The 24,407-nt window shown below is 48.2% G+C and overlaps 1 protein-coding gene across 11 annotated transcripts in view; it reads left to right on the forward strand.

Moving 5' to 3' along the window:
* The window catches only part of SLC39A11 (solute carrier family 39 member 11), a 427,544-nt gene that overhangs the window by 179,611 nt on the left and 223,526 nt on the right, over window positions 1-24,407 (forward strand). For 9 of the 11 annotated variants that reach the window (XM_053893198.1, XM_053893200.1, XM_053893190.1 and 6 more), the window contains one exon: window positions 5,001-5,142. In XM_053893198.1, the coding sequence (XP_053749173.1) occupies window positions 5,001-5,142 (142 nt within the window). The remainder of the gene's footprint in view (window positions 1-5,000; window positions 5,143-24,407) is intronic. The other 2 variants (XM_053893192.1, XM_053893196.1) reach the window with 1 other exon arrangement.

Consider the following 24,407-nt stretch of genomic DNA (forward strand, 5'->3'; position numbering starts at 1 on the left):
GCTGCAGTGGAGAGCTGAGCAGCTTGCATTAGTCAAATGTCTGCCCTGGAAAGGATCATGCTCTCACCTTCCTGTCCTCGCGGGACCCTCAAGGATTGAGTAGGAAGCACAATTGGAAAAGCTTTGCAGAAGATTTAAGAAAGAAAGGAAGAAAGAAAGAAAGAAAGAAAGAAAGAAAGAAAGAAAGAAAGAAGGAAAGAAAGAAAAAGAAAGAAAAGGGAAGGAAGGAGAGAAGGAAAGAAAGAAAAGAAGGAAGGAAAGAAAGAAAGAAAGAAGGAAAGAAAGAAAGAAAGAAAAGGGAAGGAAGGAGAGAAAGAAAGAGAAAGAAAGAAAAGGGAAGGAAGGAGAGAAAGAAAGAAAGAAAGAAAGAAAGAAAGAAAAGGGAAGGAAGGAGAGAAAGAAAGAAAGAAAGAAAGAAAGAAAAGGAAGGAAGGAGAGAAAGAAAGAAAGAAAAGAAGGAAGGAAAGAAAGAAAGAAAAGGGAAGGAAGGAGAGAAAGAAAGAAAGAAAAGAAGGAAGGAAAGAAAGAAAGAAAAGAGAAGGAAGGAGAGAAAGAAGGAAAGAAAAGAAGGAAGGAAGGAAAGAAAGAAATAAAGAAAGAAAGAAAAAGAAAGAAAAGGGAAGGAAGGAGAGAAAGAAAGAAAGAAAAGAAGGAAGGAAAGAAAGAAAGAAAAGGGAAGGAAGGAGAGAAAGAAAGAAAGAAAAGAAGGAAAGAAAGAAAGAAAGAAAGAAAGAAAGAAAGAAAGAAAGAAAGGAAAGGAAAGCCCCAGAAATGTAAGGACATGCTAACATCAAGTAAAGAAGGCTGTGCTCCCATCAGCAAAGCAAGAGGAGGATGCAGAGAAGGAATTTCTCACTGGGGTCACTCACATGCAGGCCAAGGCCTTCTGTGTTTAAGGCAATGCTCCCTCCACCTGCCGTGTGAGTGCTCCAGGAGCAGACGAGGCTCTGAGGAGCGTGGGGGTGGAGGTGGGGGGCTGGCAGTGTCAGCCCTGCGGGACGGTCCCACAGATGCTTCCTGGCTTTCCCCCCCACCTTCAGGGGCATTATGATAAAGCCACCAGAGCAGGGTCACCATCCCCCACTGGGACCATTCCTGGAAATTTCAAGGGATGTGTTTCTATTTCTGTTTTCCTCATCGGCGGTTGAGAGTGGAGGGCAGGGACATTGAGAATCCCAGAAGGGAGTCTGGAAGGAGCCCCGGGAGGCCGGCCGGTGCCTGGGCTCAGAGGCACGTGGAGAGTGCTGCCGGGGCGTGGGTGTAGACGTCGTCCTTGGCTTCGCCCCGGATGCCCCCCACGGCTCTCTGCTGCATGGCTTGCCCCAGGCCTTCGGAGGCGAGGTGTGGGATGGGGCGCACCGGAGGAGGCTGGGGACAGGTGGAATATGCTGGGTCCTTGTCTCGCTTTTAGAAGGACAGCTTCTAAGTGAAGTTGGAGGGGGGATAAAATGGTAAACGCAGACGGCGGGGAAAGGGGACGCTTGCCTTGCCGTGTCTGGCCTGAAACACGGTCTCCAGAAATCCTGGCGGCTTCTTGCCTTAGTTTGAAGTCTTTGCACAAACGCCACGGTCTCTGAGAGGCCTCCCTCAGCATCTTGCCTGGAGGAGCACGCCGTCTGTAACAGTTCGCGACCAGCTGGCACACCTTCAGTTGCTGGGACAGAGCCCGGCTCACGTCGGGAACCCAGCGAGGACTCCGCTGTGCTAGGAACGCCGTGCGAATGGTTGGGCCTCCTCTTTCTCCTTGCATTATCGCTTCCTGGCGCTCTGTTTTATATCCGGTATTAGTTTATTGTCTGTCTCCGGAAGGAGAGTGCCAAGATTCAGGAGCCCAGGGGGCTGGGCTACTTGGACCAGAACCTGGCACAGTTCTGGTATACAGTTGATGCTTAATAAGAGTTTGCCAGATGCAGGAAGGCGAGCGGCCTTCCAAGACAAAGTGGCAGAAGTCTTCCCTTCGCAGTGAAAAAGAGGGCCTGTGAGTTTCCAGCACCACGAACAACATGGGGAGCTTTGGGGCCCTGCCCGTCCTAAGTTGTTCTTTTTTTTTTTTTTAATTTATTTATTTATTTTAACGTTTATTTATTTTTGAGACAGAGACAGAGCACGAACGGGGGAGGGTCAGAGAGAGAGGGAGACACAGAATCTGAAACAGGCTCCAGGCTCTGAGCGGTCAGCACAGAGCCCGACGCGGGGCTTGAACTCACGGACCGTGAGATCATGACCTGAGCCGAAGTCGGCCGCTTAACCAACTGAGCCACCCAGGCGCCCCCGTCCTAAGTTGTTCTAAAGCGTTCCCCAGCCTCCGCCTGTTGACGCTCGGCTGGATCACTCTTTGTTGGGGGGGCTGTCCTGGGCGGCACCCCCCTGGCTGCTGTCCGTTAGATGCCGGTGCCACTCCTGTCCCCCACCCCACGCACACAGAGAAGAGCCCACTGCCAGTGTGCCCTGCCTGGGGGGCAAAATCACCGCGGTTGAAAACCACTGTTGTCGGCTACACCCAGCTCTGCCCAAGCTGCACCTTGCTAAATGGGCCAAGTAACCAGCCTCGAGCATCTGAACGCTGTGGCGTTTCTGCGCAACGAAGCGGCTCTCTTTTCATCTGCTTTCCCCAGGTGCGCGTCAATCACGTTGTAAAAAGAAGGAAGACCAAGGCAGGAGAATCAGCCGACACAAGCTCGTAGCGACACGCGTCTTTTAGGGCTGCGGTGGTTCCTCGATGTCAGGGTGAGGTGTAGAATTGGAAATAATTAAAGCGTAGAAACAAAGAGCTGCGACGATATGGCCCACGGCACAAGCACAGACACCAGCTGTCCCTCGGGGGTGCTGACGGGGGGGTTTCAGCAGGGGGCGGGACTGGCCCTCTCGAAGTCCCTTCTGTCCCCATGATTCTGTCCATCTGTAGTGCCAGCCTTGACTGTGATATGCTGTGACAGGCTGCCTTGCTTTGTGCTTCTCCCAGTGACAGAGCCGGTGAGATCCTGTAGCCCCTAGGACTCCGTAAAGGGACCCGAGGACTCTAATGAGGGAAGCTCAGACACAGCCACGAGGCATCTTTGTTTCCCCTTTTAGAACAAGTTTTAAAAAAAAAAGGTGGGGGGCATCTGGGTGGTTCAGTCCGTTAAGCATCAAACTTAGGCTCAGGTCATGATCTCACGGTTTCTGAGTTCGAGCCCCGCATCGGGCTCTGTGCTGACAGCTCAGAGCCTGGAGCCTGCTTCGGATTCTGTGTTTCCCCTCTTATCTCTGCCTCTCCCCTGCTCACGCTCTGTTTCTCCCTCTCTCTTTCTCTCTCACTCTCAAAAATAAACATTAAAAAAATAAAAAAGTCCAGGGGCATCTGGGTGGCTAGGTCTGTTAAACATCCAACTTTGGCTCAGGTCATGATCTCACGGCTCGTGAGTTCCAGCCCTGCATCAGACTGTGTGCTGACAGCTTGCAGCCTGGAGCCTGCTTCAGATTCTGTGTCTCCCTCTTTCTCTGACCCTCCCCCACTTATGCTCTGTGTGTCTCTCTCTCTCAAAAATGAACATTAATAAAATAAAATAAAATAAAATAAAATAAAATAAAATAAAATAAAACAAGGTTTAACGACTGTCGGCACCCTTATTAACGTGTATCATAGAGGGTGTTGTAAATAAAATGATTAGAATAATATCGATGTATTGGACAAGTGGGAGGACATGAGGGAGGGATTATGTTTTCATTTGCAACCATTAATTATAAAGAAATAATTGAATAAGCGATCTGAATTATTAGATTCTCTTTCTGATTCCTGATCCATAGAAAACAGGAAGGTGCGTTTGTGTGTGTGTGTGTGTGTGTGTGTGTGTGTGTGTGTGCACACGCGTATGCATGCATGTGTGTGAGACACAGTCAGCCATAACTTTGGTGAGATTCCTTCATGAAAGAAGCTTAAGCAAGAATTTTAGCAGTTGCTTGTAAATGGATGCATTTCACTGGATCATCAGCCTTCTCCTCTCCCATATTAGAGACACATATTTTAAATGGAAACTTCTGTTTGGAACTACGTTTGCCTGGGTTTCAAAAAATATCTGTGTTTTTTTTTGTTTTTTTGGTTTTTTTTTGCCCATTGCGATGATTCTACTCCCCTTCCCTTAGCAACTAGTATCAACATGTTTGGATGAAAGTGGAGGATGAAAGCCATTTTGGGGGGGACTTACCCATCTTCCTCATTCCCGTCGAGATCTTACACATTGTAAACTGTCAGCGGGGGGGGGGGGGGGTGTTCCGTGGATGGCTTTGGAAGAGAAGGTTGGCCCCATTATGGATTCATTTATCTGTTCCTACTCGAATAGAGCCTCCATGAAAAGCTGTGACTTTGTCTTGTTCCCCAAGTCTGCACGAAGTTGGCGGTAAATAAGGTTTTGTTACATAAACAGGGGGCTCAAAATCCAGACTTTGCCTGGTTGATGTAAAAACTGTCACATTAACTAGTTACAAAGCACAAGGGTGACATGGCTGTCTTAGGGTCTGTCTGGACTTCACACCAGATATGTTGGGTCCCCAGGACTGTCCCTGTTTCCTTCTTTTGAGGTGCTTTTGTTTGGCTCTCCTCCCCTTTTGATCTCATGAGAAACGTGAAGGTGGTCAGTTACCAAGAATGTTGACCTTGTTCCAGAGCGAGGCTGCCGTCTGAGACAACCTGCCATATTGGCTTCTTTCGACAGTTCAGGAACGGAGTCCCTTGTGCCGTTGCCTTGCAGTGATGAAGCGTGGGATGGGGCCCCATCTTTCCCAGTACGTGTTTTTCCCATTTCTAGGATCAGCATCGATCCTCGGACCCCAGAGTTTTTGTCACCCCGAAAGTCCCACGCCCAGAAAGTGAGTTGTCTTCCTTGTGAGCCGGCCTGGCCAGACATCTGGGTCTGGTGCTTTTGGTAGAGACCGGCCAGCTGCGTGGGCAGCTCTGAGCTGGAGGAGTCTGGGGGATGAAGATCGTGGGGGTGTTACAGTGACATCACTGCTTCTTGTTTCAGGGTGCCGCAGAAGACCCCCCAACGGCCCTGGCACTGAACTTCGCCCCTGCGTTGATGAAGAAGTCTGACGCTGAGGGTCCCAGGCTGCTCTTCCCCGAGAGTGAACTTTCCATCCGGATAGGTAGAGCTGGGCTTCTTTCAGGCAAGCTCCCTGCAGACCCGGGGCTGAGTCAGGCAGGATAGGTGGGAAACGGCAGGTGTTCTGTCCATCCGAATTCCTCACCCCGCAGTTGGACGGCGCTGAACGGGTGTCTAGCCCCATGCCTTCCTTTCTTGTCGTTCTCCAAACCACCTGCTTCCCGCACAGGAGCTCACAGTGCCTTTCCATCGTCTTTCCAGCTTGGCTGAGTGGGCAGGGACCCCTCTGATGGGGCAGGGCTGGTCTGGGTCACAGCATCTGGCGTTTGTCCCTCCGTCTCCCCATCCCTGACAGACCCTAAATGCTCCTTTCCACTCGTGTGACTTTCATTTTTTTTTTTTTGATTCATCTGGGAAACTGTGGATGTTTCTCTCACTGATTCAATTTGGAGCCAGAAAACTCTTAAGGTAGAGGGAGTATGCTCCCCGAGAGGGATCTCATCACAGTTCATAAATCCCCAGGGGGGAGGTGTGGAAGGGGCTGGTGCCCACTGACAAGGAGTGGAAGGTGCACGGGCAGGAGTACATTGGTTTCTGGTGTCAGGGTAAGACTGCCCCTCCTTGCCCCTTCCTTGCTCACTCAGTCAAGGCATTTGGCCATTTAAGGGTCCATTAGCATGAGGAGAGGTGGATGCCTTTCTTTCTCTGGCCCCTGCCCTTCCCACTTCCTCTGTAGGCCACAGACATGCAAAAGATATTGAGAACAGACACCTCCTCCCCTGCACAGAGTTCTCTCTCTCTCTCTCTCTCTTTTTTTAATTTTTACTTTTTTTGGGGGGGGGGGGGGCGGTGGACAGAGAGAGAATCCCAAGCAGGCTCTGTACTGTCAGCACAGAGCCTGATGCGGGTCTTGATCTCATGAACTGTGAGATCATGACCTGAGCTGAAATCAGGAGTCGGATGCTTAACCGATTGAGCCACCCAGGCGCCCCCTGACGGAGTTCTCTCTTGAGTGAATTGGGCAGAAGCAGACTGGCTTGGTGATTCAAGGGAGAAAAGCCCTTTCACACTTCCGTGCTGGTATTTTAATTCAATCTTTTTGCCATGTGTAGGCTACGACGAATCTCTAGACCTCAGGGGGAGTAAATGTTAGAGCGATGCTGGTTCTCCGATCTGTGTTCAGACTGTGCCCTGCATGAATTATTCATGGGGAACTCGAATATCTTCCCCACTCGGGTTGATCCTCTCTGCCTCTTACAGCTTCCTAGGGGGATGTAACCGGGAAGTGGAAACTCATCTAACATCAGCTCACGTACTAGAGGGCTTAGCACGGAAAAATCTGCCCCCTGCCTCCCATCACACGTGCCATTCGTACTCCAATCAGAGCGACTCAGGTGTTGTCCACTGTTTCTTTTCTATCGGGGAGTCACGAACTGTCCTCCAGGAAAGCTTGTCACTTTTTGTGCCGAACCGTGGGAACACGTGTCAACTCTTACTGGCCATACCGGGCTAGCACTCCTGTGGACCCCTCTGAAGACTTTACAAAAGTCCTGATTCTGAGCCTTCTCTAGGATGAAAAAGTTGACCAGATTTTATTCTATCCCATTTTTTTGGTTTTGTTTTGTCTTCAAGGCCACACGGGGGAAGGTTCAGAGCGTGTCAGTGAAAACAGTGTCAGTCCCCTGTGCTAGACCTTGTCCAGTGGGGCCGTGAGAACATAGAGCCAGTGGGAGTAGGCCGTGCAGGGGGGCCTCCTGGGACCGTGGGGTCTTCTTGGCAACCCAGGGTGAAGCGGTGAGTGGGGGTGGAGGCTGTGGGGGAGGGAGATGAAGTCCTATCCTCTGCTCAGGAACGCCGAGGCCTGTTACCAGGCTACCTCCAGTCGCCATTGCTAACTGGTCAGACGCAAAGGCAAAGATCCCTTGCGGGGAGCACAAAGATGATTCGCCGAGACTGAGGGATGCCAGCCATCTCCAGAAAGGTCTCTCTGCTGCTCCCTTGGACACGCCTGTGGATGTCAGGCAGTTGACAACCCTAAAACCGATAATGGCTATTTGCTGACTGGCCTCACGCAGATCAAGCCCGAATATGCATTATTTGTGCCATCTGGATGTGCCCTTAAGCTGGCTGTAAGTGCAACGTGGAGATCGGCTTAATGGGTGTTTAGTGAATAACATTAGCCTTTAAAAAATAATATTGGTGCCGCTGTTATAATGTCCCATAATTGGTTCAGCAAGAGGAAAAGCCAGAGAAGCCACACTGTGGGAGAGAAGATTCAGCTATTCTGAGTGGTGGTGGCAACCCCACGGAGCCGGGGAAAGCATTTATGAGATACTTTTCCTATTTAGCTCCTGGTGCCTAATGTTTCACGATGGCAACTCTTCTCAAGGCTGGGGATATTTTGGGATTAGCTAGACCAGAAGTTCTTTTAAAACCATCAGTCAATCTCTCTCTCTTTCAATTCAGCTGTTTATTTCTCTCTCTCTCCAACTGGCTTTCTTTTAATTAAAAAAGTAATCACATGGATTAAAAACGGAGAAGTAATTTTTCTTCCAACTTCAACTCTTTTACGGTCCAGGCATCCATCTCAGACACACACACACACTCTTTCTTGTGGGTCCTTTCAGAAATGGTACGTTCATACGGTCGTGCTTGGCTCATGGTTTCGAACCTTGTGTTTTTCACTAAGCAATACATTTTAGCCTTAGTTTCCTGGGATGCTCATAGATCCATGCCATTCATGTTATTGGCTATCATCTTACTTACTTAGTCCCCTCTTGATGGCCCTATAGGTTGTTTTCAGTCTTTTGCTTTTATAAAGAATGTGGCAGAGAGCATTCCTATACGTATACCTCTGTGGGCAGTTATGTTGTTGAGTAAATTCTAGATATTAGGTTAGAGGTTCTGTATATCGGGGGTCCATGAATGGGCACCAAAGGGTTCATGTATCTCTTGACATTTCATACATAATAATAGGTGTTTTTAGAAGGCAAAACTCCAAAACATCCATCTTTCTTCAGATGGTGCCATGACCCCGATGTTCATCTAGATCTTGGGTTTTTTCTGCCTCAACCTTACCCATTCAGCTGCCCAGTGGGATTTTTATTATTATTATTTTTATTGGCACTCCTTCTAGGCTAAAGAAGGGTAGTAAAAAGTGAATCAGTCCCTTCTTTTACTAATTGGTAGCTATCCATCTCAGTCTGTTGTTTGTTCTGAGGATGTTGAAACTCTTCAAGAGTGAGGTTTTTTGTTTGCTCGTTTGTTTTTCATTGATCCATTAACATAGCAGATGGAGAATTGTCTGTAATTCTGTGTTATCTGTGGAAGGAGCAGGAATGGGTATTATTTTCCAGTAGAGAAAGAGACGGATTAAATTTGGGAAATTATTTAGTTATGACGTGGCACTTACTTTATTTTCTGTAAACCTTTCCAAAGCTTATTGGAGGGGTAAGTGAATGGGGACTTGAGTCAGGCACGCATAAGCTGTAAGAAACTCCAGTTAGAAACAGATTTTCCTTTAGTGTCCTGTTCTTTCATAATGGGAGAAATCACCAGGCAGGAATAATTCTACCTAGACAGCCTGGCAGATTCGAAGGCATGTTTTACAAAGCGAAACCAATGCAAACCTAACGTCAAGCGGGTTATAGGCTTGCCTGAGCTACCGTCACCAGCCCACCGGCAGCCTTTATTTGTTTGTATTTTAGTCTAAAATGTCAAATTCCTTCTCGGTTATGCTACTGACTTGCTAGGTAGTACCCTCCTGTGGAGACAGAACTGATCTTGGGAGAGAGAATTTGCCCCTTCTGACTCAAGGTTCCCAAGTGCCTGATGCCCAGATTAGCACCTACCCGGCTGTCCGTTCACAACCGGGATGGAGTTCAGGTGTTCCCTGGTGTCCTTCTCCCTCCTCAGGAACCCTCATTTGTCCACTGGATATCATGCTGTCCTCTTTTAATCTTGAACTCTCCCGTTTTCCCTGTTAAGCATCATCCCTTAGATGCCTCTGGGAAAACACTGGACAGCACCGCGGAACACGGAGCTGTCCGGCAACCGACAGTGTTTTATTCCTGCTCAAGTGTTTGCATTTTTTTTTTTTTAACGTTTATTTATTTTTGAGAGAGAGAGAGACAGAGCATGAACAGGGGAGGGGCAGAGAGAGAGGGAGACACAGAATCTGAAACAGGCTCCAGGCTCTGAGCTGTCAGCACAGAGCCCGACGTGGGGCTCGAACTCACGGACCGCGAGATCATGACCTGAGCCGAAGTCGGACGCTCAACCAACTGAGCTACCCAGACGCCCCTCAAGTGTTTGCATTTTAACTGGGGACAGTTTCTCCAGCTGGATGATGAACCTGTTCGTTGGATTTCCACACTGGTTGGCCTTTGGAGGATTATACTTTTAGGTAGCTGTGGGGTACCAGGGGAGGGCTCTATTCTCTTCCCCCTGTGCAGGGAGAAATCCCCTCTCGGAAGACAACTGCCTGTTCTCTCTGTGAGTCCATCCATGTGTATTCAACTCCCAGCTGCTAGATGTCCTTGGCAATGAAATTCCTTGTAGTAGCCTAATCCTAGGGAAGCAAAGAGGGCTTACTTAAACAGCTCCCAAGCTCCTGTGACAATCGCTTTTTTCTTTATTCTATATCTTCTGACTTTGAGTCTTTTTCAAAGGAGACGCTCCCTCTGTCACCAATACTTATAGGCAAATTCAGTAAACTGAAATCTATCAAGAGTCCAATGTAGCTCCTAGGAGAAATTCTGAGTGTTTCTTTGTAGTTAGGTCTCCAAAATAGCGTGGTTAGGGAAATCTCTGAGATGTTTATTAGTAGTTTTGACTTTTTATCAGTAAGATCTCTAAAGCTGCAAGAATAACTTCACAGTTTTTCCCGTAAGTTTAATGTCCTGGCATGTGGTTTTAGCAGTTAGACACCTCACCTCCCCTGTAATTGGTTGATTAGGGGACACGTTAAAGTCTCTTCCTGGCCTAATTGAGAGTTGTCAGGGGCCTGGAAAATAGGCTGGCCCTGGCATTGTTACCTGCTTTCTGGACCAGGGCCTGCAACCTGGGTTTCTTCATTAAAAGGTTGGGAATGAACCAAACCTGTCAGCACATGGCAATAGCAATGTGCCACATCTTAATACAGGAAAATATGAAAATATTTTGCAGAACGATGAAGAGCAAAGCATTCAACAAAAATAATTACCAGGAGCTCTCTGGCATCCTGGACGTTGAAGGAAATAAGGAAGTAATACAGAAATACCCTCTTGGAGGGGCGCCTGGGTGGCTCAGTCGGTTAAGTGTCTGGCTTCGGCTCAGGTCATGATCTCACGGTTCGGGGGTTCGAGCCCCGCATCGGGGGTCTGTGCTGACAGCTCAGAGCCTGGAGCTGCTTTGGATTCTGTGTCTCCCTCTCTCTCTGCCCCTTCCCTGCTCATGCTCTGTCTCTCTCTCTCTCTCTCTCTCAAAATAATAAATATTAAAAAAAAAAAAAAGAAATACCCTGTTGGACAGGGCTCTGCGTGGGGGTATGAGTGACTGTTAGCATGTCCCAGCTCCTGGAGGCATTACTGGGTGGGTCCATTTTATAGATTCTTTTGCTTCTGAAGACGTTACGTTTCACCTGATAGTTAACACTCAAGTGTTGCTTAGCCTGTCTGTGCGCCTTCTTCTAAGGGAGGCAGTCAATTTGGGGAGCGCATTTTCACGAGGCTTAGAAGCAATAATGGCACTTGCTTAGACTCGTATAAATCTGCTCGGGCTGCCATAACAAAGAACCACAGACTGGGTGGCTTCAACAGCAGAAGTTTATTTTCTCCCTGTTCTGGAGACTGGAAGTCTGGGGTCAGGGTGTCTGCAGGACTGGTTTCCTCTGAGCCCTCTCTCCTTGGTTCGTAGGTGGCCGCTTTCTCCCGAGTCCTTCCCTCTCTGTGTGAGGTGTCCTTATCTCTTCCACCTAAATTGGATGAGAGCCCACCCTAATGACTTCATTTTAACCTAATTACCTCTTGAAAGATCCTGTCTCCGAATACAGTTACCTGCTGGGGTACACAGGTTAAGGCTTCAACAAAGGAATTTGAGGGGCACACGCTCAGCCCAAGGCGGCGCTTAACAATTTTTTTTCTTTTTAAATCGTCTTCCCATGGATGGTAACCAGTCTAAAGGAACACCAGGTGGCAAACGTTTCTTTCTGTCTTTTAGATTCTCTCACGGTATTTCTGTCTCCTCATCTGTTAGACTCATAGCCGGATGGGCTGGGAACATAGAGAAAAGGGTACAAAAAAGAACTGAATGAATTTGAAAAGTTACTAGGAGTCAGCACCAAGAAAGAAAGTTAGGGGATTTTAAGTTTGATCTTTTTTTTGGTATTTTTTGAATGTTTATTTTATTTTTGAGAAATAGAGTCAGAGAGAGAGAGCACACAAGCAGTGGAGAGGCAGAGAGAGAGCTCCAGGCTCCGAGCTGTCAGCGCAGAACCTGATGCAGAGCTCGAACCCACGAACCGTGAGATCATGACCTGAGCTGAAGTCAGACACTTGACCCACTGAGCCACGCGGGCGCCCCTAAGTCTGATCTAAGGCTGCTGGCAGGTGTGGCCATCTATGCCAATGAAGCTAAAGGGGTTGAACACAGCTACCCGCTGCCGTCATCCCACGAAATGAGAGATGGCTTTGGGGGAGATTAATATTAATATACAAGTAGACATGCAAACATGCTCTCCTGACAGTATTCAGGGCCTGCTAGGGCCGCATACCGCAAACTGGGTAGCTTAAACAACAGAAATTTATACTCTCCTGGCTCCGGAGACCAGAAGTCTGAAATTCGTGTCATCGGCACCACACCCTCTCCGGAGGCTCTGAGGGAAGATCCTTCCTTGGCTCTCGTAACTTCTGGCGGCACTGGCGTTCCTTGGCTTGTGGCCGCACTGCGCCAGTCTCTGCTGCCATTGGCACCCGGCCTCGTTCCTCTTGTGTCTGCGTCTGATTCTCCATCTCCCGTAAAGACCCCGGTTGCTGGCTTTAGGACCCACACTAATCCAGTATGGCCGCCTCTTAATTACATCTGTACTCACGCCTCTGTTTCCAAGGAAGGCCCCTTTCTGAGGTTCTGGGTGGACGTGAGTTTTGGGGGGACACTTTTCAACCCAGTGCACTGACCAGTCCCCCTTCGTGATCAGTCCGTGACCAGGCTCTGGGAACTCAATTAGCGTGGAGGGGTTTGTTTGTCAAGCAGAAGTGAGGGAGAGGGGAGAACACGAGAGGAGACGGGAGGAGGCTAATCCTGGCAGTAATAAAAACCCATTTAATTCATCAGGAGCCTTTGGAGCAGCTGCTGGGGCTCTTTGTTTGAAATATTCATGAAGTGTCTACCGAGGAGTTAGGGATACAGTCTCCTTATGCAAAATTTAACATTTGCTGGGCTAGCAGGTTCTATCATATTTATAAGAGTTCTGACACATTCATTTCAGCTCATAAGTCTATTAAACTGGGAAATGCGTTTTTAATATGCTTTTGGGAAACAGACAAGTGGCTTGGGCAGTGCCAGCCCCCATTAGCATAGTCCTGCCAGGCTTTTATTACCCAGAGATGTAGGGGGCTGATGCCAAAGCCAGGCGACCTGGGCTCTCTCCATGTCTTTTTGTGTTTTGGTTTTCAGATGTTATTTTTTGCAGAAGCCCCTTAAGCTGGAGAAAGAAGCACAGGGTGACACCATCGTTTGTTTATTTATCTTTTTTCTTTTTGCCTGTTAGGGGAAGTGCCCGAGAAGGAATGGAAGCTGGTTGTGAGCCCATAGAACTGGGAAGTGCCACTCACTGAGACAGGCAGCCTTAGAGAAGGCAGGGGCTGATAGGGGAGCATGAGGAGTAGGGTTTGAATCCATGTAAATCAACAACAGCGATGCTAGCATCTGGGATGGGGTCAGTGCAATCTTGCCTTAAAGAAAAGGAGTCTGTGATGAGCTCCATCGACCTGGGCGTCCTTTGTTAGCACGCAGGGTCTGACCTCCTCTTTTTCAGGGGGTGCACGCTGCAGTTCTGTTCTCCTTTCCTGTCTAGTGCATTTCCCTTCCTAGGGCCAGAGAAAGTAAATAGCGCCAAGTGTCTTAAAACTAATTCAGTTTGTCTCAATGAAACATGATTTCAAGGGTTGTGGCATTTTGGAGCTAGAGATACTAAGGGACATGCCAATGTCTTCCAGTTGACGATCCCAGACAGAACTAACTCTCAGGACTCCTGGACTCCTTGATAATCCTCAACTAATTAATCATCAGCCGGTAGGGGAGGCAGAGGTGTTCACTGGAGATGGCAGGAGAGGATGTATAAGATGTCTTTTGCGGCTCTTAGACACGGCGGGTCAGACATCTGCTGTCTTTCCTAGCAGATGAGGCTCCCCTGGTGATTTCAAGGCACCGATCCTCAACAAACCTCAGTAAAGTTTGCTCAAGTCAGCCTTATTAGTAAACATTGATTATGTTCTTTCCAGTAGTGAAGCTCCTGTTGTACATATAGAAACAATTAGGAGGGACACCTGGGTGGCTCACTGGTTGAGCGTCCGACTCTTGATTTCGGCTCAGGTCATGATCTCACAGTTTGTGGGATCGAGCCCCACATCAGGCTCTGTGCTAACGTTGCGGAACCTGCTTAGGATTCTCTGTCTCCCTCCCTCTCTCTGCCCCCCACCCCCCACAACTTGCACTCTCTTTCAAAATAAATAAACAAACATTAAAAAAACAATTAGGAAGCACAAACCCTCAAGGAGATTCAGATCTTCTTGGAAGACAAATAGGCCATTTTATATAGTTCAACAAAACATACGCAAGCTTCTGACAATCCCGTAAGTGGGTCTTGAATATGTCCTTGGGGCTCCCCCACAGCACCCTTCGTTTTGAGTTATTTCTTTTTAGATAAGGAGTGGGGTACAGTTTGAGGTTCAGCTTCTTTCATATAGATGTTCAATTGTTGCAGCACTATGCGTGGGAAAGACCGACCTTTCCCTATTGAATAGACGTTGTGCTTTTGTAAAAAATTAATTGACCATATTGGTATGGGTCTGCGTTTGGACTCTGAGTTCTGCTTTAGTTTATGTGCCTATCCTTTTACCAGTATCACACTCTTTTAATTATGGTAGGTTTATCATAAGTCTTGAAATCAGACATTATGCATCCTCCCACTTTGTTCTTTTTCAAAGTTGTTTTGGTTATTCTAGCTCCTTTGCCTTTATATAATTTCAGAATCAGTTTGTTAAAATGTACAAAGAAATCCTGATGGGCTTTAGGCTGGGATTGCATTGACTCTGTAAATCAATATGGGGAAAATTGACACCTTAATAATCTTAGTCTTCTATTTCATGAACATGGTATATCTCTCCATTTACTTACATTGTCTTTGACTTCTTTTGTCAGTGTTTTGTGGTTTTCAGCATGTATATCCTATACATATTTGGTTAGATTTATACCTAAATATTCCTTTTATGGTGCTATTACAAATGATACTGTATTTGAAATTTTGACTTCTAATTGTTCATTGCTAGCTCAGAAATATGATAGATGTTGTGTGTTAGTCTTGTTCCTGTAATCTGGCTGAACTCATTTATTAGTTCTGAGATTTTTTTTGGTAGATTCCTTGGGATTTTCTCTGTCCTGTCTGTGAATAGTGACCGTTTCATTAACTTCCAGCCAATCTGTATGCCTTTTATTTCTTTTTCTTGACTTACTTGCACTGGCTAAGGCTCCTAGTACGTTGTTGAATAGGAGTCATGAGAGGAGGTATTCTTGCCTTATTCCTAATCTTAGGGAGAAAGCATTCAGTCTTTCACTATTAAGTATGGTGTTGTCTATGGGTTTATGGTAGATGAAAGGCATACATATTTGAAAAGCCACCAGGTTCCTAAGAGATGTCAGAATACAGAAATGGTATAGCGCAGGCCAGAAAATAGGTTATATGGTGCAACTTGGCTTGGATTCTGACTCAGCCCTTGGGCAGCTACAAGACCTTGGGCAACCTTCATAACCTCCTTTTTACCCTCAGCTTCTCTATCTAAAATGGGGATCATAGTAATTACCGCATGGAGCTGCTATGTAGATGGACGTGGATGATGCGTGTAAATGCTTAGGACAGCACTCAGTGCTTTGTATGCCCTCAATGAATATTCGTCATCATTATTCTATCTGGAAGGCAGGAAAAATGGCCCCAGAGCTCAGGGTGCCTGGATGTGGGATTTTTTTTTGGCACAGACTATGGAGATTTTGTTGCCCCTATTAAAAAGTACAGAAACGGGAGCCTGGGTGACTCTGTCAGTTAAGCATCTGCCTTCGGCTCAGGTCATGATCTTGTGATTCATGGGTTTGAGCCCCATGTCAGGCTCTGTGCTGACAGCTCGGAGCCTGGAGCCGACTTGAGATTCTGTGTCTCCCTCTCTCTCTGCCTCTCTCTTGCTTGTTCTCACTCTGTCTCTCTCTCTCAAAAACTAAATAAAAACATTCATTTTTTTTTTTAAAGTACAGAAAGCTTTTGGGTTTGTATGTGGATTCTCCAGTCATTGAGCACATTTGGGTCTGTAATACCCTCAAGGTGCTCAGACAGATGTACAGCATTTACATTTGGTCCAGTTTAGGGACAGAGGAGCCACTCTGGAAAAGAACAGGTGATCCCTAAGCTGGAAGAAGAGGTTTCTCATGGGGAAAAGAAATCCCTAAAGAAATTAAAGAAGCATAAATGTATCGTTAACGAAAAATATACCATAAGATAGATGTGAAACATTATAGAGAACCAGAAGGTGAGGAGGAGAGAACGTGTGTGTGTGTGTGTGTGTGTGTGTGTGTGTGTGTGTGTGGTGAAGAGCAAGGGGCTAGAGTCAGGATGCGTGGTAGGTGTGGGAGTAACCTGGGCTCACGGTTCACTAGCATCAGAATGGACTTTGTCCATCTTTACTTTTTCTCTGCCCAGGACATAGAACAAGGTCTTAGATCAGAGAACGAAAGTTGATGGGATAAGCTTTGGAATTGTACAGAAGGCTGAGCTGCCCATCACTGGAAGGATTCAAGCACAGGCTAGGGGGCTAGTGGTCAGGGAAGTTATAGAGGGGCTTCATGGGCAGTGTGAAAATTTGGGCCGAGTAACTTGCTGAGGCCCCCTTGCTGCTCCAGGATTGCTGGACCCTGAGCCTACCAAGAACAGCTGGGGGAGGCCTCCTCTGCCTGTCTGCCTCAGTGGACCTGAAAGTCTGGGACAACGGCTTCTGGTCTGAGATCCTGGAGTTTGCGAGTGGGAGCTTTGGCACAGGCTAAGGGAAGCAGCATGGGTGTGGCCATCGGGGGCTGCAGGTGCCTTCTCTGGGCTCAGCTACGGGACCTGCTGGGTGTTGCCATGGCAACCTCTCCCCTCCTTTCCCCGCTGTCGACCAGTACCTCTGAGTGTGGTGAATCCCTGACCCCTTGTGTGGTTTCATCTCATCCCGTCTCTTCCCTTGGTCTGTCCATCTCTCCTGGTGTCTCTCACTCACCTCTCTGCGTCTCACCGTCAGAACCTCTCTTTTTGCGCCCACACCCCTTCCCATCCCATCTGCCAGGGGATCTGCGTGCCTGCCTTTCCTCTTCTCTCTCTGAGGCAGCAGTGAATCTGCTAGCTTCTCCCTTGCTCCAACTGTGGGCAGCCTTCGGAGAAGCCTCTCGGTCTCTGTTGGGCCCGGTGGTGCCCCCGTGGCCCCAGAGTAGTGGTTCCGGGGTGCTGCAGCAGTCGGAAAAGCTCTTCAGGGACCCTTGCTTCCCTGTGTGTCTGGAGATCCATGCGGGCAGATTCCACCCGCCCCTCTTTCTGGAGACTCTGATCTGGGTGAAGTTCTCCCCCAGGCCTTTGCTTTGGGTTGGCTTTGCAGAGCAAGAACCCATCAGCTACACTGCTAATTAAACTCATCCGGGCGATCTGTTGTCAGGGTCCCTGCCTGCCATGCATTTGGGGCGGAGCCCCATGAGAGTCTAGACACCCTTCAAGTTTATTATGGAGAACCAGCCTCTCCTTGGAGGCATCATCTTTCTTAGCGTCTGTCTTGGTAATGATGCCTCAACCCGTCCATCATCCAGCCCAACTTGATTAGAGTTATTAACCACTTAGTGTCAAAATATCCTTGCTTCCTGTCTGCCTGCCACAGCCGGGGCATAAAGCTTTGCCATGTTAATTTTCTTTTTTTGCAGAGTCTTCTGATCCAACATTACTCCACCTGAGGAATCTAATTGAACCATGCGTCTCCCCTTGGCGCTCCCCCGCCCCCCCCCGTCTCGGCCTGGAAAAGAGCAGTTAGGAATGAGGGTAGATAGACTCTGTCCTGGCATCTAACGGGATCCTATTATCTGACCAAGACTTCAGGGCCGATTTTTGCTAGTGATTGGATTTCACAGTCCTGTCGCTCAGCCAATTTTCAGCACTGGGCGAAGGGAGGGAAGCCTTCGAGGGTGTGCCGTTTAACAACAAAGGGAGGGGACCGGAAAGACTGCAACCAGGACGAGATTGAAACGACTCTCCCAGAACTAACGAGCTGCTTCTGGCCTCCCCGCTGGCCTGCTGATGGGAAGCCGTGGGCTCCAAAAGCTTGTTTAAGATTCTGAATGCAGAAGGCTGGACCGAGGCAAGTTTTGATCATCCGACCTGACCAGCAGAACAGGACATTTTAACTGCAAACCTGTGCTCTGAAAGTCTGGTTAGGAGAGGGTAGCATGGGGTTGTGGGGCTCTTGCTTTCCTTCCACCCTCTCTCCCCTTTTGTTCGGTGTGCAAAGGCAGAGGCATTTCAATATGCCATCGCATTGGGCACAGGGACACAGACAGCCCACACTGCTTCACCTGGGAAGGGACTCTTCACCACCGCGCATCGAACACGCTGATGTGTCTTATCTTCTCTGCACAATGTCTTCCTTGAACCGATTGGCAATTATCTTCTTTTTTTCTTTTTTTTTTCTAATGTGTATTTATTTTTGAGGGGGGGGGAAGGGAGGGAGGGAGAACCCTGAGATCATGACTTGAGCTGAAGTCAGGCGCCCTGAGCCACCCAGACACCCTGGCAGTTATCTTCTTTGATCTGTAGGGAGCTTAACAGAAGCGAAATCCACAGTTTCCAAGGATTCCAAGACCCCTGGGACACCGCCGGAGGGGTTAGGAGGGGAAGTGAGTCGCCTGCTAGGACCAGCAAAGGGGACTGATGCCTGTTTTCCTACCCTTCAGAAACAGATACGCCTCTTAAAATGTCAAATTTCAATATTTGAAAAATTGTAAATTAAATAGAAATGTTGGCTCAAAAGCAGGTAACAATTCTTCTGAGGTTTCCGTGATGTCTGTCTAGATGCTCTGAAGTAGCTACTTACTGCTTACGTGGTGACCCTCGCATGGTGACCCCTTCCAACACCCTAACCCATCTTCCTCAGAACATCTGTCTTGACTGTTTTGTGGGGAGGAGACCGCCCGAGCACCTGATGAAACCCATACACTGTCGGGTTATTGGCATTTGGGGGTGGGATGGCTCTTTGTGGTACCACATTACATGTTGCTTTGTGCCCTGGTCCCCAGCCACTCTATACCTGGAGTACCCCCTAGTCTGTGTGACAGTGGGGCAGAAGTGCCCCAGACATTTCCAAAGGCTCCCTGCAGCACTGTCCCCAAGGGAGCAGAAAAAATAGGACAGGGTAGGTCTCGCACAAGCCTGCCAACTCAAAGAGTTTGAACTGCAGCCCAACTTCTGTTGCTGGAGGTGTCAGCCTGGGTCCAGGCTGGGGCTGCCCAGAAGAAGGGGTGCCTTCCGAATGTACCGAGTGCTCTGTGGGCCACCTGCCGTCCTGCCCTCGCCCCTGACGAAGAATCCCTGCTGGAGACCCTCTCCCCAGAAAAAGCACACCTATATGGGTTCTCACACATTTTTACCTTCGATTTCTAGCACTTGGGGACTGGCCCAGCACGGTGCCTGGCACACACCGGGAGCTAAAGGCATGTCTGTCGACTGAGCAAGATAAAACCCATTTATGGTTCTATCTGGGGCCCAAAGACCCTTGGTGATGAGCCCCAGATGCATGCACTTCCCTTCCTTTGTATCACCTCCGTCTCCAGGGCATCGTGGTCTTGTAGTCATGCTTGACGTGCAGACGGTGGGAAGTGGCGAAACGTCTAAGGACGTTCGGGCCGCGAGACTGTATCGGACAGATGCAAAGAGGAGAGACACTGAAATCCAGCAGATAGGGAAGCTCAGTTTTTCCCCTTCGCAGCCACACCCTAGACTTTTTGGATGTAACAACTATACTCTCTGCTTTCCCCCACCCACTGCCCTGTTTGGGCTCCTCTTTTCTTCCATCCCATTCTCATCTCCTATCCACGCTTCTTAATGGGATGTTTTGGAATTGTGTGCTAGTCTAGGAGCTTGGAGTAAGACTTCCTATTATTGTTTGTTTCCTTTTTTCTTTTTTATTTTTTTTAATGTTTATTTTTGAGAGAGAGAGAGAGTGTGTGAGCAGGGGAAGGGCAGAGAGAGAGGGAGACACAGAATCGGGAGCAGGCTCCAGGCTCCGAGCTGTCAGCTCAGAGCCTGACGCGGGGCTCGAACCCGTGAGCTGCGAGATCATGACCTGAGCTGAAGTCGGACGCTTAACCAGCTGGGCCACCCAGGCACCCCTGTTTCTTTATTTTCCCACCAGGTTTCTGATGGGGTAGGACTGGTCTTGGTATTGTAAAGATCCGTTGTTTTCTTTTTCTTTCATAAGGCATTTGCATGTTTTTTTTTTCCCCCCATTAGTTCATTAAATTCATTCATTCCATGAAGCCAGCCACTCTGGCTAAGTCTAAGCCAGGAACTTGGTCTCTGCCTTCAAAGATTGTGGGAGAGGCAGATGCCTAAAAACAAGCCATTACACAGTAATTACAAATAGTCATACTGCAATTTTGATGCTTGATTTCTTTCATAGTCTCCGGAGGGTGGTTACATTGTCTAGGAAAGAACCCGATCATTAGACCTGGGATCCTTTTCTTTGCAGGAATTTTATCATTGTTTTTGGATCAATGAATGTTCAGGAGTACATCAAATTCAACCTTCTTGAGAATCACATGGTTTCTTCCTTTATCCACCCATGTTCTTTGGACCAAGGCATACAGTCCAGGATGATATTGCAAATACTTCCTTTCATTGATATTCTCTCTGTGTGTGTATAAAGGGGGAATGAGGGCTCCCCAGTGAGTGTGTGTGTGGGTGTGTGCGTGTGTGTGCGCACACACACGTTTGCATGCATATGTGTGCCTGTTGACATATTTACTTCCTGATAGAATCAAATATTGCTTCATGTAAGTGATGAAATTGCCTATTGATTTCATAGACTATTTAGACTCAATATACTTTGTTTCCTGAAACCTGATAGGGAAAGGAAAGGCAACTGCTCACCAGATGCATACTAACATGCTTGTGGAAAGGGGAACGCGGTTGCCGTGAGGGATTGACATTCCCACTGGTTCTTGGCAATGAATGCTCACTTAAGAAATATGTGTGCTACTTTCTGTAAAGCTTTAAAATCACCAGGTTTTTTTTTTTATTTTTTTTTTTTAACGTTTTTATTTTTGAGATAGAGAGAGACAGAGCACGAACGGGGGAGGGTCAGAGAGAGAGGGAGACACAGAATCAGAAGTAGGCTCCGGGCTCTGAGCCATCAGCCCAGAGCCCGACGCGGGGCTCGAACTCACGGACCGCGAGATCCTGACCTGAGCTGAAGTCGGACGCTTAACCGACTGAGCCACCCAGGCGCCCCAGGTTTTTTTTTTTAAACGGTGTTTCTGAAACTCATGGGCTGCCTTCCATCTTCTTTAATGAACATCACTAAGAGCCTCTTTAGAATGTGTGTTGAGACGTGTGTATACGAGAACACGGTGACAGGCTTGGGAATGTTTCAGCGAACACTGGTTCAGATCGGGGGTAGGGGCACCAGATAATGTCACCTGCAGGAAGCTTTTCATTCAGGGCTCTCTGTGTGTTGGTTGCTGTTCAAATTGGGAAAAATGGTCCCTTCCATCCAGTGACTCGCATGCTGGCTCACATGGGGCATTTATTTGCTACCAGAAGACTTTGAGGCTACTCTTCACCCCAGCCCCGTCTGCAGGGGCCCCCCCGGGGAGCTGCGTCAGGAGCAAAATAAACCACTAGGGCCCGCGTGCCCCTGAGTGCCATTCTGAGGTGCTCAGTAGTCCCCTTTTGGGTCGAAAGTAACAACTGATTACAAAACAATAAAACCAATATGTGAACAAACACTATAGAACTCCTCTGAAGGGGAGAGTTTGGCCCCCTCCCCTCCGGAAGTGATCCCCAATTGATCCCAATTTGGGATGATGGCGTTTCTCCAAAGGCTCTTGGGAGTTCTTAGGAGGCTTTTCTGGGTTGATTTACAACCCCAATTAAACAAAACAAAACAAAATGCTCCCTCCCCCCAAATCAGCCTGGTTTTGTTTTGGTTGGGCATGATTTTAGCAAAAAGGGCCTTCTCCAAACCGTTTCCTTCCCCCCAGAACATTTAAAGTAATGATCCCAAAGTCAGAGGGGTTTGCGCTCCCTTGTCCCTGATGCTCTGCAGGGCTCCCAGGGAGCAGCGTTCACTCGTGCCGGGTTTGCAGGACATTTTCTCATGTCTGTTCGGCCTTTGTGGCGTTAGCTGGCCTCCTCCTGGTCTCTGGAGTTGTCGAGGTTGGTGAGAAGACACAGAAGGACAAGTTCTAGGTATGGTTTCTTGTCCAAAACATGGCTGGTTAAAAAAAAAAAGTAGATTAAAAAAAAAATCATGGTTTGAACTCTTGTTTTCAGTATTATTAAGTTTCACCGCTCGATGACTCACAGAGATGAGGGCATCTGCTCAAAATTTGAAGAAGCATTTGTCTAGAGCAAACCGTGCCCTGGCCTCCTTCCCGGGGAAGATGAGGACATAAAGACCCTCGGGCCCACACGTGACCCCAGGCAAATTCCTAGCGTGAGATTTGTGTACTGACCAGACTTCTAGCATCGGCTTCAGCTCTCTGAGTGTAATAGGCTGTACCTATTCGGCTCCGCCTTGTACCAAGCAGCTCTCCAACCTCAGAGGCTTGCAACCACAAAGGTGTATTTTGCTCCCAGGTTACGTGCAGGCTGCAGGTTGGCTCTTCTCCTTCTGGGTCCCCGCTGAGGAAGCGTCCCCTGTCAGGACATGCCTGGTGTCATGGTGGAGGGGAAGAGTAGGAGAGCTAGTGGAAACCTGCCGTGCCTCGTAAGAATTCTCCTTGAGTGTGGTTTCATCTCCACTCACGCCCGTTGCCCAGCAAATCACGTGGGAATGCCTGTCCTTGTGCAGGGAGGTGTACTTGACCTTTAGGGAGGCACCGCCAGTCCAGGTGGGATGGAAAAATCCTCTGTAGGGAAGAGAGGCATGACTAATTGTGCAGGTAATACCCTTTGCCACAGTCCTCCCTCTCGGTCACAGATAATCACTTTCGTTCGTCCTATACACAAAATAAATTCACTTTTTTTTTTTTTTTAAGTTTATTTATTTTTGAGACAGAGAGAGACAGAGCATGAACGGGGGAGGGTCACAGAGAGCGGGAGACAGAATCGGAAGCAGGCTCCAGGCTCTGAGCCATCAGCCCAGAGCCCGACGCGGGGCTCGAACTCACGGACCGCGAGATCGTGACCTGAGCCGAAGTCGGACGCTTAACCGACTGAGCCACCCAGGCGCCCCAAAATAAATTCACTTCTGACCCAACGAAATGTGCCTTAAAATTCTCATCCAGTCATGGAATTGGCTGTGAATTCCAGGACCTTGTGGTAAATTTCGGACACCTTCGTCAGGTCTGGATCTAGCCGCTCTTGATCTGGAGACGCACCAACTGAAAACAGTTTCCTGTCCTCATGTCTGACATGGTGGAACGGGAGCAGGTTGAAGCCTCCTGCTCGGAAGGAGGAAGGATGGAGGCCACATAGCCATCACTGCTACACGTCAGTTCTGAAGTCCCACCAGACAGACATGTGAGGGTTCCCTACCCGGGGCATGGGGCATACTCCATGAGTGGGTCTGTTTCTGCGCCCTGCAGGAAGCTCCAGTGTTCTCCACGGCCCTGGACTTTTCACTTCGGGAGATCCTTCCTTCTTGACGATTCCCTTTGGGCACATCCAAAAACTAAAAAAAAAAAATAGTAGAGCGTATCCCTTCCTTGGGGACTAAGCAGCTTCCCTAGCCTGCTTCCCGCCTGTAGAATATTTGGGACTCCTAAAGTTGTTTCACGTGTTCAGTGGTCACCGTCTGTTCTGTGCCTGGGTAGTGGCCCTTTTGGTGGCATAGCTCATTCTAAGTCATTTTCAGTTTTCATTTTCACTTGATCTCAGTTATTCCATGGGCCAGCAGCCACACCCACATTTCTACGTGAGATAATCCTTTCCCAGACACACCCCGTCTCTAGGTTTAATTCTAGGCACTTGGAGCTCATCAAGTTTTGGTGAAACTGTGCCACTAACCACTCTTCCTGCAGACATTGCTTCCAGGTAGAAGGATTTGCCAGGTCGGGGGGGGGGGGGGGGGGGGGTGTATTTTAATCCATTTATAGGTCTTACCGTCGTGTCCTTGGTTTTGTGTGTGTCCTGAGGTTAGGTCTTAATCATCTTTCCTTCTGAGAGCATTTTTCTTTTTCTTTTTCTTTTTCTTTTTCTTTTTCTTTTTCTTTTTTCCTTTTCTTCTTTTTTTTTTCTTTATTAATATGAGATGAGAAACAGTTGCAACTTCCAACTTTTTAAGTTCCAAGTTTTCTCGATTTTCTTTTCTTCTCTCCACCCTACTGGCAGTCAGCTAATACTTTTCTGACCTCTTCTCTTTCTTGTAGCACTTTGTCAAATGCATAATGACTAAAGCACGTTTTGTAGTGCTGTTTTATGACCTTTTCACCCAAAGCCATGCAGTCAACCTTGATGAAGCAGCATGTGTCTCAGTGGCTCACAGCGCGTGTAGGCTGCAGATGGGGCGTGGTTCTGCTCTGCATGAATTCTTTTTTTTTTTTAATTTTTTTTTAGCGTTTAATTATTTTTGAGAGAGAGCAACAGAGCGCGAGTGGGAGAGGGGCAGAGAGAGAGGGAGACACAGAATCCAAAGGAGGCTCCAGGCTCCGAGCTGTCAGCACAGAGCCCGACGTGGGGCTCGAACTCAGGAACCGAGATCATGACCTGAGCCGAAGTCGGACGCTTAACGGACTGAGCCACCCAGGTGCCCCACTCTGCATGAATTCTTATTCTGAAACTCAGGTGTGAGGGGCAGTCCCTGTTGGTCACACCTGGCGATCCCTCTTACACCGTCTGCCTGGATGCTGTGT

The sequence above is a fragment of the Panthera pardus genome, unplaced genomic scaffold (genome assembly GCF_024362965.1).
Source record: "Panthera pardus isolate Hobbes unplaced genomic scaffold, ASM2436296v1 HiC_scaffold_3, whole genome shotgun sequence".
Classification (NCBI taxonomy): Eukaryota; Metazoa; Chordata; class Mammalia; order Carnivora; family Felidae; genus Panthera; species Panthera pardus.